At 35.3% G+C, this 15,118-nt stretch overlaps 1 protein-coding gene across 12 annotated transcripts in view; it reads right to left on the reverse strand.

Moving 5' to 3' along the window:
* The window catches only part of KLHL13 (kelch like family member 13), a 156,645-nt gene that overhangs the window by 15,236 nt on the left and 126,291 nt on the right, over positions 1-15,118 (reverse strand). For all 12 annotated transcript variants that reach the window (XM_032475576.1, XM_032475587.1, XM_032475583.1 and 9 more), the window contains 2 exons: positions 4,648-4,780; positions 3,907-4,103 (listed from right to left, as the gene is read on the reverse strand). In XM_032475576.1, the coding sequence (XP_032331467.1) occupies positions 3,907-4,103; positions 4,648-4,780 (330 nt within the window). The remainder of the gene's footprint in view (positions 1-3,906; positions 4,104-4,647; positions 4,781-15,118) is intronic.

Raw genomic sequence — 15,118 nt, forward strand, 5'->3', positions numbered from 1 at the left:
GATGATACTTAGAATGTCTGAGTACCAACAAATCAGAATAGATGCTTGATCATAAACAACCGGTATCTGGGTACCACTTGCTGAATGTCTGCCTTCGCAATAAGGAAATCAAGACTGGTTTGTGGGGGAGGCAAACAGTTTTGAGTCACTGTAAAATTGTCTATACAACTTTTCCTGTAATTTGCATAGAATCTCCCCAAAGGCCAAAAAAAATCTGGAAAGACATTAATTTTAATAGATAAATCCTACTTAGATTAAATAGGGAATGTGAAATATATATATTATACAGGAAATCCTTACAGCAAAAAGAACATTCCCAAAGCTCACTGCTGATGTCATCACCTAGCTGTCTTTTCCAATAATTTCTTCTGATTCCCTTCATTGTTCCCTCGAGAGGACCCCTTTTCTCTGCCTCGTTTTCCACTGTCTCCAACTCCTGATTACCCTAGTTACCTCAATAAAGCTTCTCTACATTTCACTGTGATCTCCCCAACCCGATCAGTGACAATAAGTGTACAAGTGGAACAATGATATACCTGTATCAAGAAAAAAAATGTTTGTCTTTTTTAAAATTCCACATATAAGTAATATCAGAAACAGACTCACAGACATAGAAAACAAACTTATGGTTACCGGGGAAGGAGGGGGTGGGTAGGGATAAATTGGGAGTTTGAGATTTGCAGATACTAACCACTATATATAAAATAGATGAACAATAAGTTTATACTGTATAGCACGGGGACCTATATTCCATATCTTGTAGTAACTTGTGAAAAAGAATATGAAAACGAATATATGTATGTTCATGTATGATTGAAGCACTATGCTCTACACCAGAAATTGACAAAACATTGTAAACTGACTATACTTCAATAATATACATATATAAAAGAAAAAAAAGAAACGCAACTTAAAAAAAAATGAGTTTAAAGAACGAGTACACCAAGTCTAAGGCACAATGGCATCTTCATTCTTATTAAATATGCTTTTATATAAAAAGAAAATGGTTTTTTGCTCACCTTCGTTCTGTTTTGTTTATTCTGTATAATTGTAAATTTAAATTGTAACATTTCCAGTTCAATTACAAATGTCCTATTTCAGCAATCTTACATTAATTTGGGTTTTGTGGGCTAGCCTGTAATCCTCCGTAACAGTAATACCGTGTGGAAAATGCTAGATGTTACAAATTCCAAATGGCAGACAAACGATAAACAAGAAGTTAAACTACAACCTGTTTGTAAATCAGGAAACGGCTGCATGGTATTTAGCATGCTGTCATTATGCAACGTCATAAGGACAAAAATGAATTTAATTTTTATAGGTCTATAACTAAACAAAGGTAATATTCCATTATCTCCATGATCTATGACAGCTTTTATGCTTTTAGTTTTACGGAAAATTTTACCTACTCTGCTTTATATCCTTCACGGTCATTCTTTTGTTTTCATTTCATAGTCCTCTTTCCTATAACTACTAAGAAAATAACACAGCAAGAACAAAAGTGCTACAGCCTATAAATGATCATACTAATTGCAACCCTAAGAGAAGAGTATTATTGCAAAGCAAGGCCAAGTTAGGAGTGGGGTGGTTCTTGTTCTCTGGGGCCTGATGTCTCTATCCCACCAAAGGCAAGTGTGTCTTTAGTATCATATTTAAAGTTATCACTCAAAATTAATACATAAATGCTTTGTAGGTTATTTGCGGAGTCACATTTTACGCACTGCTGCTCTTCTTCACCCTCACAAAGGGTTGAGAATGAGATAGAATAGAATTGTGTTCAAAGCTAATTTTTCTTTCTGGAAGTTCAAACCCAAGGGGTGTTTTTGTTATGTGAACAATAATCACAGCAAATCATTAAAAACATAAACCTATTTCCTCAAAATGTTTGGGTTAAGTACATAATCATGAGATTATTATATTTTAAAATCATCTGTAATGACTCAGTTTGTGGGAGAACTAAAAACAAATCTACCTTTGAAAAATATTTATATTAATCTTGAAACTTTCAGTTCTTGTAAGTAGGAAAGGCACCCAGGGCTACTGTTTTTCCTGATTCACTTAATCGCTGAGAAGGAAAGGGGAAACAGAGTAAGCCTGAACATTTCACTAAGACACGGAACGCATGAAAGAAGGATAAGGGCAAAGTTGGATTTTGTATGATCCTTAAACTAATAATCCACCAACTTTTCTCAAAAATTATCATGGATTCTCAGAGGGAGGATTTCCAATGCAAAAATCACATAGACATAGCCTAAGAAAACACGATAAAAGATAAGTAAACAGAATGATATTAAGGAAAGAAGTGTTTCCTCAAAGCTCAGAAGCAACGAAGTTCTAAAGCGGAAGAAAGCGGGAGGAAACTCTACCACTAGTAAGCTTTGTCAGGGACAAGCTGCTTCTCCTTTAGAAATGGGCTTTAGGATGTCTGCATGGACACCAGGAGCAAAGAATATAATCTTTAAGACAATGTTAAGTGTTTATAAAAATGAAATTTTCAAAGAGGCAAAACATACAGTTATAATAAATGTTTAAAGGAGGTTAAGGAGCCAACACTCTAATTGTAGGAAATTTGTCAGTATTGCAAAGTTACTGCGATATCATCTTGAAATAAATTTGCTTTATTTATTTATTGCTTTGGGGGGGGCAGTGGAGGTAATTTTTATTTATTTATTTATTTATTTATTTATTTATTTATTTATTTATTTATTTATTTATTTTAAATGGAGGCACTGGGGATTGAACCCAGGACCTTGTGCATGCTAAGCATGCACTCTGCCACAGAGCTATAACCCTCCCCCACTAAACTTGCTTTATTTTTAAATTAAAAAAAAATTTTTTTTTGAGGAGAGGTGATTGGGTTTGTTTATTTATTTACTTAGTGGATGTACTGGGGATTGAACCCGGGACCTCATGCATGCTAGGCATGCACATTACCACTGAGCTATAACCTCCCCCAAAATAAACTCATTTTAAATAAAGCTATTTAGAACAAAATTATTTTCTAATACTGTTAAATTGACAAGCATATATTTTTTATACCTTCATAAATCATGCTTTATCCAGTTTGGTCCTTTTCTTTGAGAGTAAGGACCTGAGCACAGCTAACACCTAAAAGTTGGGTATTAGACACTTGGGTATTAGACAATAGGTCAACAGTCTCTATGGTTAATGATTATTCCAAAGAAATTATGACACTGTACCTGGTTTGGCTCAGGACAACCACATGTTGCCAAGGTCAGATAAAGCAATGTTAAGAGTACGCAAATGTAAGCATTAAGTGTTATTAATTTAAGGGGTCTCAACTAAAATGAGGCACTGTCCTCAGGAGCCAGGTGACTGTAAGTAGTCCTCTGACTAGTCATATGTGCTCTCTCTTATCTATTAAAGAAAGGCTAAAAACGACTCGGTGGGTGATGTATCTCTATGGACTCAAGACACATACCCCTTACAGATTTACACATAGTTATTGGTTCTCTTCAAGATCTCGTTCCTATATTTAAAGGAAGAAAAAAAATGACTGAATCCATCCTAAAAGACTTCTAGAAGCTCAGATTACTTATCCACAGAGTTCCATTTAAGAAGCCTGCTTGTATAGTATCATTAAGGTGAATAAAACTGGATTAAAATACACAACATTATCAGACAGGGTAAGGAATATATCATTATCAAACATTATTACTGTCTGATGTCATTTGATTACACAGAAGGCTTTTCTTAAATGATTCTGTTTTGTAACAATGGCCCTGTACTGTTTTCCCTCAACCTGCTTCCAGACCATACACTACATGACACCTCTCTCTAATGGCCAACGCTTCATATCTGTACAACAGACTCATGAGTCTACTCTGAACTGGCTATATCAGAGTCCACTGCAGGAAAAGATTGGAAGATGTGAAAATATCTTACCCCAGATATGAGAAATACTTTGCAGAAGTCCAAAACCGGTAGAATCTGGAGAAAACTGGCAGCTTCCAGTGTGTCTTGAAGGTTGTCCATATTAAGAGAAAGCTTTGCGGTGTAAATGAAATCAATAATTTTCCTTAAACCGACTTTGCTCACGCCATGAAGCTTAATGCACATCAAATCTTGTTCTTTCATTCCACCTTAAATAAAGAGACACTCAATTAAATGAAGGTGGATAATTTAATTAAGGTCACACTCACTTCTCCCGCTAATTAGACCCAATAAAATCAGGGAAAATTGTATTCTGTGTAAGCATTTGTATGAGGGTCAGGCTTCTGCATATTTTACAATTAAAAAAGAGTACTTGAAAGAAACATCTCCACACTAAAGGAGGTGGGATATGACGCAAGTGCTTCCAAAATGTGCTCCTGTCACTTCAGATCATTGGAAGGATTAAAGATTGTATTAGTGGGACCCAGAGTCTAATACAATGATGGCCCATTCAGATATGTGTCTGGAAAAGAAAAGCTATGATATAAAGGTAGACAGAAGTGTGAAAAAGGTACATCCATTTTCCAAGTCAGAAAAGCACCACCCATGACTGCACGTACTGGGTGTATATCCCTTTTGAAACTGTTTCTTCTTGTAAAGACACAGATCAAAAGAACTGAATTTTCCTTCAGCAATAAAGATTTAAACTTGTATTTTTCATACACTTTTAATGTGGAGGTGGAGGCAGCCTACCTGTGAACATGGCCTTGAAGTAATCACTAGCAGAGGCCATCATGACTCTGTGCACGGGGAAAGCATCATCTGTGTCCCCTGGCATCAAGGTCACATCACAGAGCAATCCTTCAAGTCGGAGTTGGTCAAATCCCTATAACAAGAACATGAGATGAGCCACTGATCAAGGTAGAACGGGTATACGAATCTCCGTGTGCTAGAATTCTGTTGTCATATTAATATGTGGGCAACATATTCAGATGATAAAGCCAGTAGAATAATTACTCAGAAAAGGTAAAAAAACTGAACAGCTTACTTGACATGTGATAATGTCTATTTAATTCACTGTAGAAAAAAGATAAAACTAAGATTAATTTAGATTAAGAACAAATAAGGAAAGAGTATACACATTCACTCCTTTACACAACCACTGGCTTTTACCTTGGTTTGGAAAAAAATGAGCATGGACACTTTCATTTTCCCATGTGCAGAATCAGGGTGTTAGACTAATATTCCTTTGTATAATAATATATTAATAGTCCTTTTATAGACACCTTGCTTTTTCATTTGCTTGTTTTTGGTTTTTGAGAAAGAAAAGTACAGAGCATCCTTGCGAACTGCAAGATCGGAGTTCTTTCTACCAACTAGACTGTTCGTCTCTTAGAGGATTAGGAATTGTCTTAGATAGCCTTATACTTGGTACAAGTAGATGATGTGCTTGTGGCTGCTTGACCAATTATCTTTCAAGTTTCACATTTGGAATTTAATTATCTTTGGAAAAAAGAGCCTACGGAGCTCCACCGTGAGACATAATTGTCCCTAAATGCTTCAAATTGAGTGGAGAATGAATAGGCTGGCACCCACAGTTCAGAGGAGGGACAGGGCTCTGGTGATAAGGATGCCTGTCGATCAGCTCTTCCTCCCACTCCTTTGAAGATCCCAATCAATGACAAACTGGCAGTTGTCCTTTGATCCACTCTTGAAAGAATGAAACACTGTAAGATTATAATAGGCTGGTAAAATACACAAAAAGGAGATAAGATACAATTGAATAATGAAGCTCAAAAGTGAAGATTTTACAAGACTGAATCTGTAGTTTCAAAAACAGAAATGTATTGTCATAAAAAATCAGGAAGATACTCATACAGATTACTTTCTGATAATATAATGTAATATAATACAACAAGAACTAATAGCAAGGATTATTCTAGACCCTTCATATTTTAATGACCCCAAATAAAACTTTTATTTAAAGTTGTGTTTCACAGATTTAAGAAGCAAAAGGCACAACATCCTAAAAGAATGCAGTTTTAGAAATATTGATCCTGTACATATGTGTAATATAAATCTTAGTTTAAACATCTTCTCATCATAATTTTAAATTGCTTTTTAAAGAAAATGCTTGAATCTACAGAAGTAGAACTTCAAAGAGATAATGTAATCCAGCCACTTTCTCTGTGGAGAGAGACATACATATTTTTATTCCAAAAATATTTATACATTATACATATACTTTAGAACAGGATTATGTGTCATCTTTTTCTCTCTCCAACAGTGATTGACATATGTTTTTGTTCACAAATATCAAATCCTTCACAAATGCCCCTTTTCCTTCGTAAACACAAACATTATATATATTCTCCGCTCCGCCCTCAATCTTCTCCATTTTCTGTTGCTAAATCATCTCCTGGCCTTGTTTAGAAAAGCAGAGGTAAAAAGAGATGTCTATTTGAGGGGAATATTTTCATGCAGAAGTCAAGAAGCAGTTCTTTGAAAATTCCCATTTGGAATCTAAATTGTGGTAAGTTTAAGGAGACTGCCTTTCAAATGTAGATGAGCAGATGAGCCCTGGGAAGTACTGAACACAAACACTGTGGGTGGGGATGGGGTGGTCAAGCAACTGATAAGGAGGGAACCCTCAGCTAGAAGAGGTGAGAGGCTAGGATGTTGGATTCCCCAGTGCTGGGCACATGGTTGGCGCTTAACAAATGTTCAATTAATGTTTGAACAAACAAACAAGACTTCACCCAGGAGCCACCCCTTGGTATTAAACACACACACACACACACACACACACACACACACACACACACAGAACTTTAATTTTGTAACAAGCTAACTAGAAATCAGGAACTTTATTTGTGAAACTACACTCAATAATAAAACAAATTGTGCTTATAGTGTTTATTTGAGGTAAACTGTAAAGGCTAAGATGAGGGAAGAGGAACTCAACCAGGGTTTGAGGGGAAAAGACTGGTTCCCAAGGGCTTGCCTTTTTTCTCCTTCAGATAAATTTCAGGTTTAAAAAATTGAAATATATGTTTGTTGTAAAAATACTTAAAGATATAAATGGAAAACTAAAAGTCCACCTCTTCCACTTACTAAGAGTAACTACTGTTAATAGTATATATATTTACAGGTCTCTTTCTACACATATACACAATCTACCTTTTGCTTGTGTGTGTGTGTGTGTATATATATATATATATATATATATATATATATATATATGATTTTTAAAAGTAGTATACTATACTTACTGTTAAGCATTTTCAAAATTCAGCTGAGTATATAACATGGACAGCCCTCTATCTCAGTACACACAAATCTACTTCATTTCCTTTAAGGGATGCATACAATTTCATGGGGTTGGGGGTGAGTGAGATACCATAATTATTCATCCATTCCTCTGTGGTTGGTCTCTCAACTTTGCCATTACAAGCAATGCTGCAACTAACTTCCTTGTACATATATCTACTTGTGTGAATAGATCTGCAGGAGATATTCTTAAAAGTGGAATTATTGGTTTGAAGAATATATACTTTTAAAGTTTTAATACCTACCAGCAGGTTAAAGCATATGGTTTATCCTGGGAAATTTATCATTCCTTGGGTACGAGCAAAAGAAAGAGATACCCATCAGATGAGACTAGGTACCATATGCCACCTTACTTTATTTTTATTCATCAAATAACTTTTTGAACCTTCTTCTCTAAGGTATATATAGACAGTATCTTTGAAAGGCAGTTAGGGCTTATTCAGTCAAAAGCAATGACTGTTATCTAATTAGTCATTTTCTTCCACTAAACATAAGACCCCCAAAACCTTCCTGGCTCATTTACTGGCTCTCCTGCCTGTAGAATATGCCTACGAATATTTTATACTGGGAACTGAGTAATGTTAGTAGGCTTCATTTCTACTATTTATTATTCCTTCTTTTCCCCTTTGAAAAAACGTATGGCTAATGCTTCCTGTGTCATTCTCTGTGTCATTTCTCATTTTGGTCCATATTCCACTAAAACTGCTTGTTGAGGTTTGTACTCAATCTTCAAAATATGGACAGTGCAGCTACGATACCAGGAGCTTTTACTCACAAATTTGAGCATTTTGCTTCCCTTTGCACTATTAAAAAAAATCCTCCAACCTTTCTCAGTACAACAGCGCATCCCCAAAGAAAGAAAGTGGAGGCTCCCAGACCACATTTATCACATTCTGAGTATCTTCTATTCTAGGCTTAATTTATCTACCTTTGGCAAACTGTCTGCTTTTGAGAGGTTTTGCATTTATCTTCACTGCATGTAAAGTAGTTTCCATTTCTATACATTTCATAACCTTTATTTTCAAATGCATAAACAATCCCACTATCCAATTCCATATTTGCCAATTTTATTCCTGATTATTGGTATCTTTATCCAAATAAGATCTATCAATTCATATTATTTTCATACAGATCGAAATATCTTGTTTGCATATGGTTATCTGTCTATCCTAGCTCTGTCTAAAGAGAAACAAACTAAAGTTCCTTCTACAACGTACTTTGTTTGTAAAGAAGTGCACAGTCTTTTTTCTAAACAACTTTTATGCTCTAATCTTGTGAGGAATGCACACATTAAAATAAAAGGTGGGGTCCTTCTCTTTCACAATTCTCACCTGCAGTCTATACATCTACCTTTTGCTTTCACTCTTATAAATCGTTCCCTCTATTTAACTTTAGGAAGATTCTTGAAGGTACACACTTAAAATGTGTCCTTGTATTATAAAATCATTTTCTCTTACCAAATTTGTACTCGTTCCTCTTGTCAGAATTCTACAAACATTTTTGTCTATTTTCACATGCGAGTCCACTATACCCAGATACAACTCTGTTTTATGCAAAGTTGCTCAAAGTTTCCAATTAGTCTTTTAGCATGTCTTTAAACTGTTTTTAGTGCTTTAAACTCCACTTCTTTCTAGCCCAATCCTCATCTTAGTTCTCTATTTTTCTATTTTTTTCTGGGTCTTGGGTTCTATTTATGAGGGGATTGTGGTCTGTTCTCAATTTCTTTATTATTTCCCTTTCCCTCTTCTATAAATCAGCCCAAATCTTCTTTCTCATTTCTTCTTCATATCCTTTTGGGGAAAAAAAATAGGCATTTAAAAAAGGCTTCTCTTCTCTGTATTTAACTTACCCAATGTATCAAAACTTTAAATCCTATTAGAGGGAGGTACATATATAATATCCTCTAGGACTGAAACATATTAAATGAGTTTGATAAATTTTAAATGGTCATATTAAAACAGAGGAGGATATGTGCTGACATTACACAACTATAGCATAGAAACCAGATGAGCTACAAATAACATGTGCCAAAACTTGGTTGGATGTCAACAGCTTTCAAATTAAACATAATGCCACAGTGAAAAAAAGCTAGATTGATACTCTCAGGTATTAAAAAGCAATCTGATAAGCAAATCATTCCACTAAATTCTGCAACTGGAAATAACTTACTAGCATATTCTATCTAGCTTTGATCAGTATAATTTTGAAAAGGAAGTGGAGAAAAAAGTAAATGCATCCTGATAAGAGCAATAAAGATCATTAACGGAAAGTACGTTTTATGAACAAAATTTAGGAACAAAAAGAAAAGGTTAATGAATGGGTTTACTCCAATCTTTAAGTAAATGTAATGGATTACATCAAAACAATACCATAGCCATGTTTTTATGAGACACTGTTCATTTAATACAGAGGACAGAAAAGGAATAGATATCAATTAACCTCAGCTCCCATTATATAACACCTGTTGGAGTTTAAAAACTGCTAATAGCTTTCTATCACTGCATTATATCATAATATGAGACTTTAAAGACCTCTCTAATCTGGCCCCAACTCAACTGTGCAACCTTATTTTTCATTATTTCCCTAAGTATTCTGACGCATTTTATCATTGGTAAAAACGCAGGCTTACTCCTTTTCCAGTATTTTTATTTATGCCATTATTTTTCACATAGAATATCTTCCTTCCTTCAAAGCCTAGTTCAAATTTGACTGCCTATGTAAAGCTATCTCTAACCAAATTTCTAAAAGACTTAGGCCCCTGGAGTCTGGGTTGCCTAACTAAGCATTCAATTACAGTTGATCCTGGAACAACATGGGTTTGAACTGCACAGGTCCCCTTATATGCAGATTTTTCCCCAAGAGTAAATACCACAGTACTACACAACGTGCGGTTGGTTGAATCTGCAGATGCGGAACCACAGACACCTAGCGTCCATTGTAGTTATACTTGGATTTTCCACTGCACGGAGGGTCGGCACCCCTAACCCCCTGCACTGTTGAAGGGTCAGTGTATATCCTACAGATTTCTTTTTCCAGGAAAGATGAAGTAACAGGGGGTGGATTTATCTTACTTCTTAAAACAACTCAAAATTAGACAAAATACATGAAAAACAATAGTTTAAGACTGGATAAAGGATAGGCTCTGTGAAAGAGGAGAAACAAGTTAGATGAGCCCCATGATTGCTTATTGCCTGGAATTTGCAGAGGTCCAAGGAGTGGGAACCCAGGTGAAGCCCCGGCATTTTCCCAGCATTGAGTCTTAGGGAGGTCAGGACAGCTAGGTTCGTAGGGTAGTACACAAGAGGAGAGGTCTGCACGGAGAGAGGGCCATGAGATCTAAAAATAGTCCCCTCTCAAGTACTCAAGTGAGTACTGGTAAGTGCATTTGTCTAGGGACAGAACCACCCAAAAGGAACACAAGGAATGCTCCTCAAGGCTCACCAAGGACTGGAAACAGATCCTATTCAAACCACAAGACTGGTAACGTTACAATTCTAGGGCCTTGGGTAAAGTATCCAAAAGGAATTTGCTCAGGACTAGAGAAAAGTGGCCCTAGAATAAATGCTGCTCTGGTTCCACCTTGAAAAGCTTAAAAGTAAATTTACAAAATATGTTAATGATAGGAGAATTGGGAAAGAAATCAGAGTGAAAAGTGCATCAAACTGATGGTGAGTCCTTCACCCTACACCCTACCTTTTCCCCCAGTGTACCCCATCCTGGATGTAAGACATCACATAACCTGGGGGCAGTTATCAGGGAGCAGACAGAGAAAGCGCTACTTCTGGCTGGAAGAGCAAGAAAAAAGATCCTTAAAGCTCACAGGGAGTGGAGAAAATCCATTTTACATTCTTCCCTCTACTGTTCTCTTGAGCCCCAGTCCTCAGGCAAGTCCAAGGCATTGGTGGTCACAACAGTGACAGCAGTGACAGTGGTGACAGCAAAGTCCTAAAATTCTGAGAGGAATCTTCCTCTTTGATCAGAGGAGTTGCAATGGTGCCTCTGCAGTGAATACCCCTCTGTATTCTGACCAGGATGTGGGTTCAGTTGTGGTTGAGTATATGACAAAGCAGGATGAAGCCCCAGCTTTCAGGCCAGGGGACCATGAGGAGAGCCCAAGAGAACTGGAAAGTACTGAGAAGATGGTCAAGACGGAAGAGCAAGAAAAAGAGACCTGGCAAAGTTCCATACCATGGAATACTGCTTAACAATAAAAATACACAAGCTATTGATACACCTAACAAAGTAAATGGATCTCAAAGATATTAGACAACGTAAAAGAAGCCAGTCTCAAGAGCTTACCGACTGTATGATGTCATTTATATAATATGTGACAGAAAACAGATCAGTAATATCCAGGGTTTAGAGGTAGGATGAGTGTGACTACCAAGGGTAAAAGGAGAGTAGGTTGGGGTAATGAACAGTCCAGTATCTTAACTGTGGTGGTGATTACATGAAACAATATATTTGTTAAAACTCATAAATGTATAGATCAATTTAAAAATTCAGTTTTATTGTATGTTAATTAAAAAAGAGTAAAAAGATGGGGAAAGATAGGCCAAACTAACATTAAAAGACACCTGGCATGACTATACTATTGAACAAAGTAGATTTCAGAGCAAAGAATATTCATTATCAGTCTGATAAAAGATCTCAGCTTCCTTAAGAAACCAGGAAGAGAAGAGCAAATTAATCCCAAAGTAAGCAGGAGAATGGAAATAATAAAGATCAGAGTGGAGATTAATGAAATATAAAACAGAAAAACAAAGAAATTAAAAAAAAAAACAACCAGAAAGCTGTTTTTTTGAGAAGATCCATACATTGATAAAACTCTAACGAGACTGACAGAAGAAAAAAGAGAGAAAATGCAAATTATCAATACCAGGATTGAGAGAGGTGATATCAGTAGAGACTCTATAAATAGTAAAAGGATAATAAGGAAATACGAACAACTATATGCCCATAATTTGACAACTCAGTTGAAATAGACACATTCCTTGAAAGACACAAGCTGCTAATGATTACTCTAGAAGAAATAAGCTAAATAGCCATATATTTACTATAAAACTGAATTTTCACTCTTGAATTCTACCTTACATTTAAGGAAGAAATAACACCAATTCTACAAAAACACATCCAGAAAATTAAGAGGAAGGAACACGTCCCAGCTCATTCTACAAAGCCATCATTATCCTACCAAAACTAGACAAAGATAATCAAAGAAAACTAAGACCAAAATCCCTCAATGATCACAGATGCAAAAATCCCTAAAATTTTAGCAAATCAAATTTAATAATATACAAAAAGGATAATACATCATGAACAAGTGGGGTTTATTCCCACAATGCATAGTTGTTTTAGCATTCAAACAATCAATTCACATTATTAACAGACTAAAAAAAAAAATAAGGCTATCTCAATAGGTGCAAAAAAGCATTTGACAAAATCCAACATCCATTTCTGATTAAAAAAAAACCAAAACTCTCAGCAAACTAGGAACACAAAGGAACTTCCTCAAACCTATAGCTAACATCATACTCAAAGGAGAAAGAATGAATGCATTCCCCCCTGGTATTGGGACAAAGCAAGAATGTACACTCTAATCACTTCTATTCAACATTTTTCTGAAGTTTCTATCCAGTGCAATAAGGTAAGAAAACCAAATAAAAGGCCATCAGACTGGAAAGTAAGAAATAAAACTATATTTATTGGCAAAATGATTGTTTATGTAGAAAATCCTACAGAATGGACAAAAAAGTTCCTAGAACTAATAAGTCATTTTATCAAGGTTTCAAGATAAAAGATCAATAATCAGTAACAAACTATTTCTATATACTATATAGCAGCAAACAATCAGAAATTGAAATTATGTATTATAGCATATTTGACTTGCAAGTGGTATGTGCTGGTCCTCTCTTTCACTTCAAAACATGCTAAATAACCAACCAATCAAATAAATAAACAAAACACCTCATTTGAGAGAGCAGGGTAATTGGAGGTATTAGAATAACTTATTGTACACTAACCTGAGTATCTGAAGAACTATCCTCAAAAAAAATTATATGCTCATTTCTCTACATTTAACTGACATTCAGGAAACTGAAATAAATAAAAAGTTCAACAATCTGGATTATTTAAGCTCTTCTTTTATAAAATATAACATATTATAAAATCATTATGCCTCTCTTTCTTATGTTACTAATATATTTTAAAAGTTGTTAATTTTACAATCATAAAATCTTAAAATAGGGTACAGTTCATCAACATGACATGATCAGCAAACCAACGCCTACCTTAGGATAAGCATTTCATGAAGTCAGCCCACTGGAAAGCAACACAAGTTAATTTGTATAGGCTTGAGATAACCTATTTTGTTAGCATTCCATTACAAAGATAATAACTTAAGACAATAAAATTAAATTTTTCATGACTTTACAACTAAAATTGGGCAAAGAAAATAAATTGATAAAATGGAGGAAAATACAGAAGAACAGTCTGATAGGCACCAGACTTAATGTGAGAAAATGTCAATTAGGAAGATAGACTTCTGGAGCAGGGAGGCATTTATAAGTTTTATAGGCTTCAGTAAGCATAGTCAACAATCAAGAAATGATTTGTTTCCACCTAGATAACTAGTCTACAATTAATATACACCACCACCAGCTGAAATACGCTACTCTAGTTATGGCTTCCTTGTCCTCACAGGGATGTTTCCAAATGGCAGTTAATGTTTTTTTCTCTCTGGTCCCTCCACTCAACCCCGTTTTGACAGGGGAGGGGAAGAAGGGCAGGCAGGCATGAAGATATTCTGTGTAATTCTGTGATTTCTATTAAGAATAAAATCTTTACTGTATCATTCATGCCAAATTATCTTTTCTCCTTTAATCCATGTTTTTATACTTATATTCAGTGAAAGCTAAATATTTAAAGACATCATATTTAAAAAGAGAATAGAGTTTAGAGCAAGATGAGAAAAAATATAAATACAAATTTACAGTTAGAAAACCTGTGCTTCAGAACTAGAACAAATAATCCTAAAATTTATATGGAATCACAAAAGACCCAGAATTGCCAAAGCAATACTGAAGAAAAAGAACAAAGCTGGGGGAATAAACCTCCCAGACTTCAGAGAATATTACAGAGCTACAGTAATCAAAACAGCAGAGTATTGGCACAAAAACAGACATATGGACCAATGAAACAGAATAGAGAGCCTAGAAATAAACGTACATACTTACAGTAAATTAATCGTCAACAAAGGAGACAAGAATATACAATGGAGAAAAGACAGTCTCTTCAGCAAGTAGGGTTGAGAAAGCTGGATAGCCACATATAAATCAATGAAGTTAGAACATTTCCTCACACCATACACAAAAATAAACTCAAAATGGATTAAAGACTTAAACGTAAGACAGGACACCATAAATCTCCTAGAAGAGAACATAGGCAAAACTTTCTCTGCCATAAATCTTAGCAATGTTCTCCTAGGGCAGTCTACCCAGGCAATAGAAATAAAAGCAAAAATTAACAAATGGGACCTAATTAAACTTAGAAGCTTTTGCACAGCAAAGGAAAACCATAAACAAAACAAAAAGACAATCTATGGAATGGGAGAAAATATTTGCAAATGATGTGACTGACAAGGGCTTAATTTCCAGAATATACAAACAGTTCATTAACTTAATAACAAAAAAACAAACAGCCCAATCCAAAAAAGGGCAAAGGACCTAAACAAGGAATTCTCTAATGAAGACATACAAATGGCCAACAGGCACATGAAAAAATGCTCAGTATTGCTAATTATCAGAGAAAAGCAAATCAATACTACAATGAAGTATCACCTCACACAAGTCAGAATGGCCATCATTCAAAAGTCCACGAATGACAAATGCTGGAG

This window comes from Camelus ferus, chromosome X, assembly GCF_009834535.1.
Source record: "Camelus ferus isolate YT-003-E chromosome X, BCGSAC_Cfer_1.0, whole genome shotgun sequence".
NCBI lineage: Eukaryota > Metazoa > Chordata > Mammalia > Artiodactyla > Camelidae > Camelus > Camelus ferus.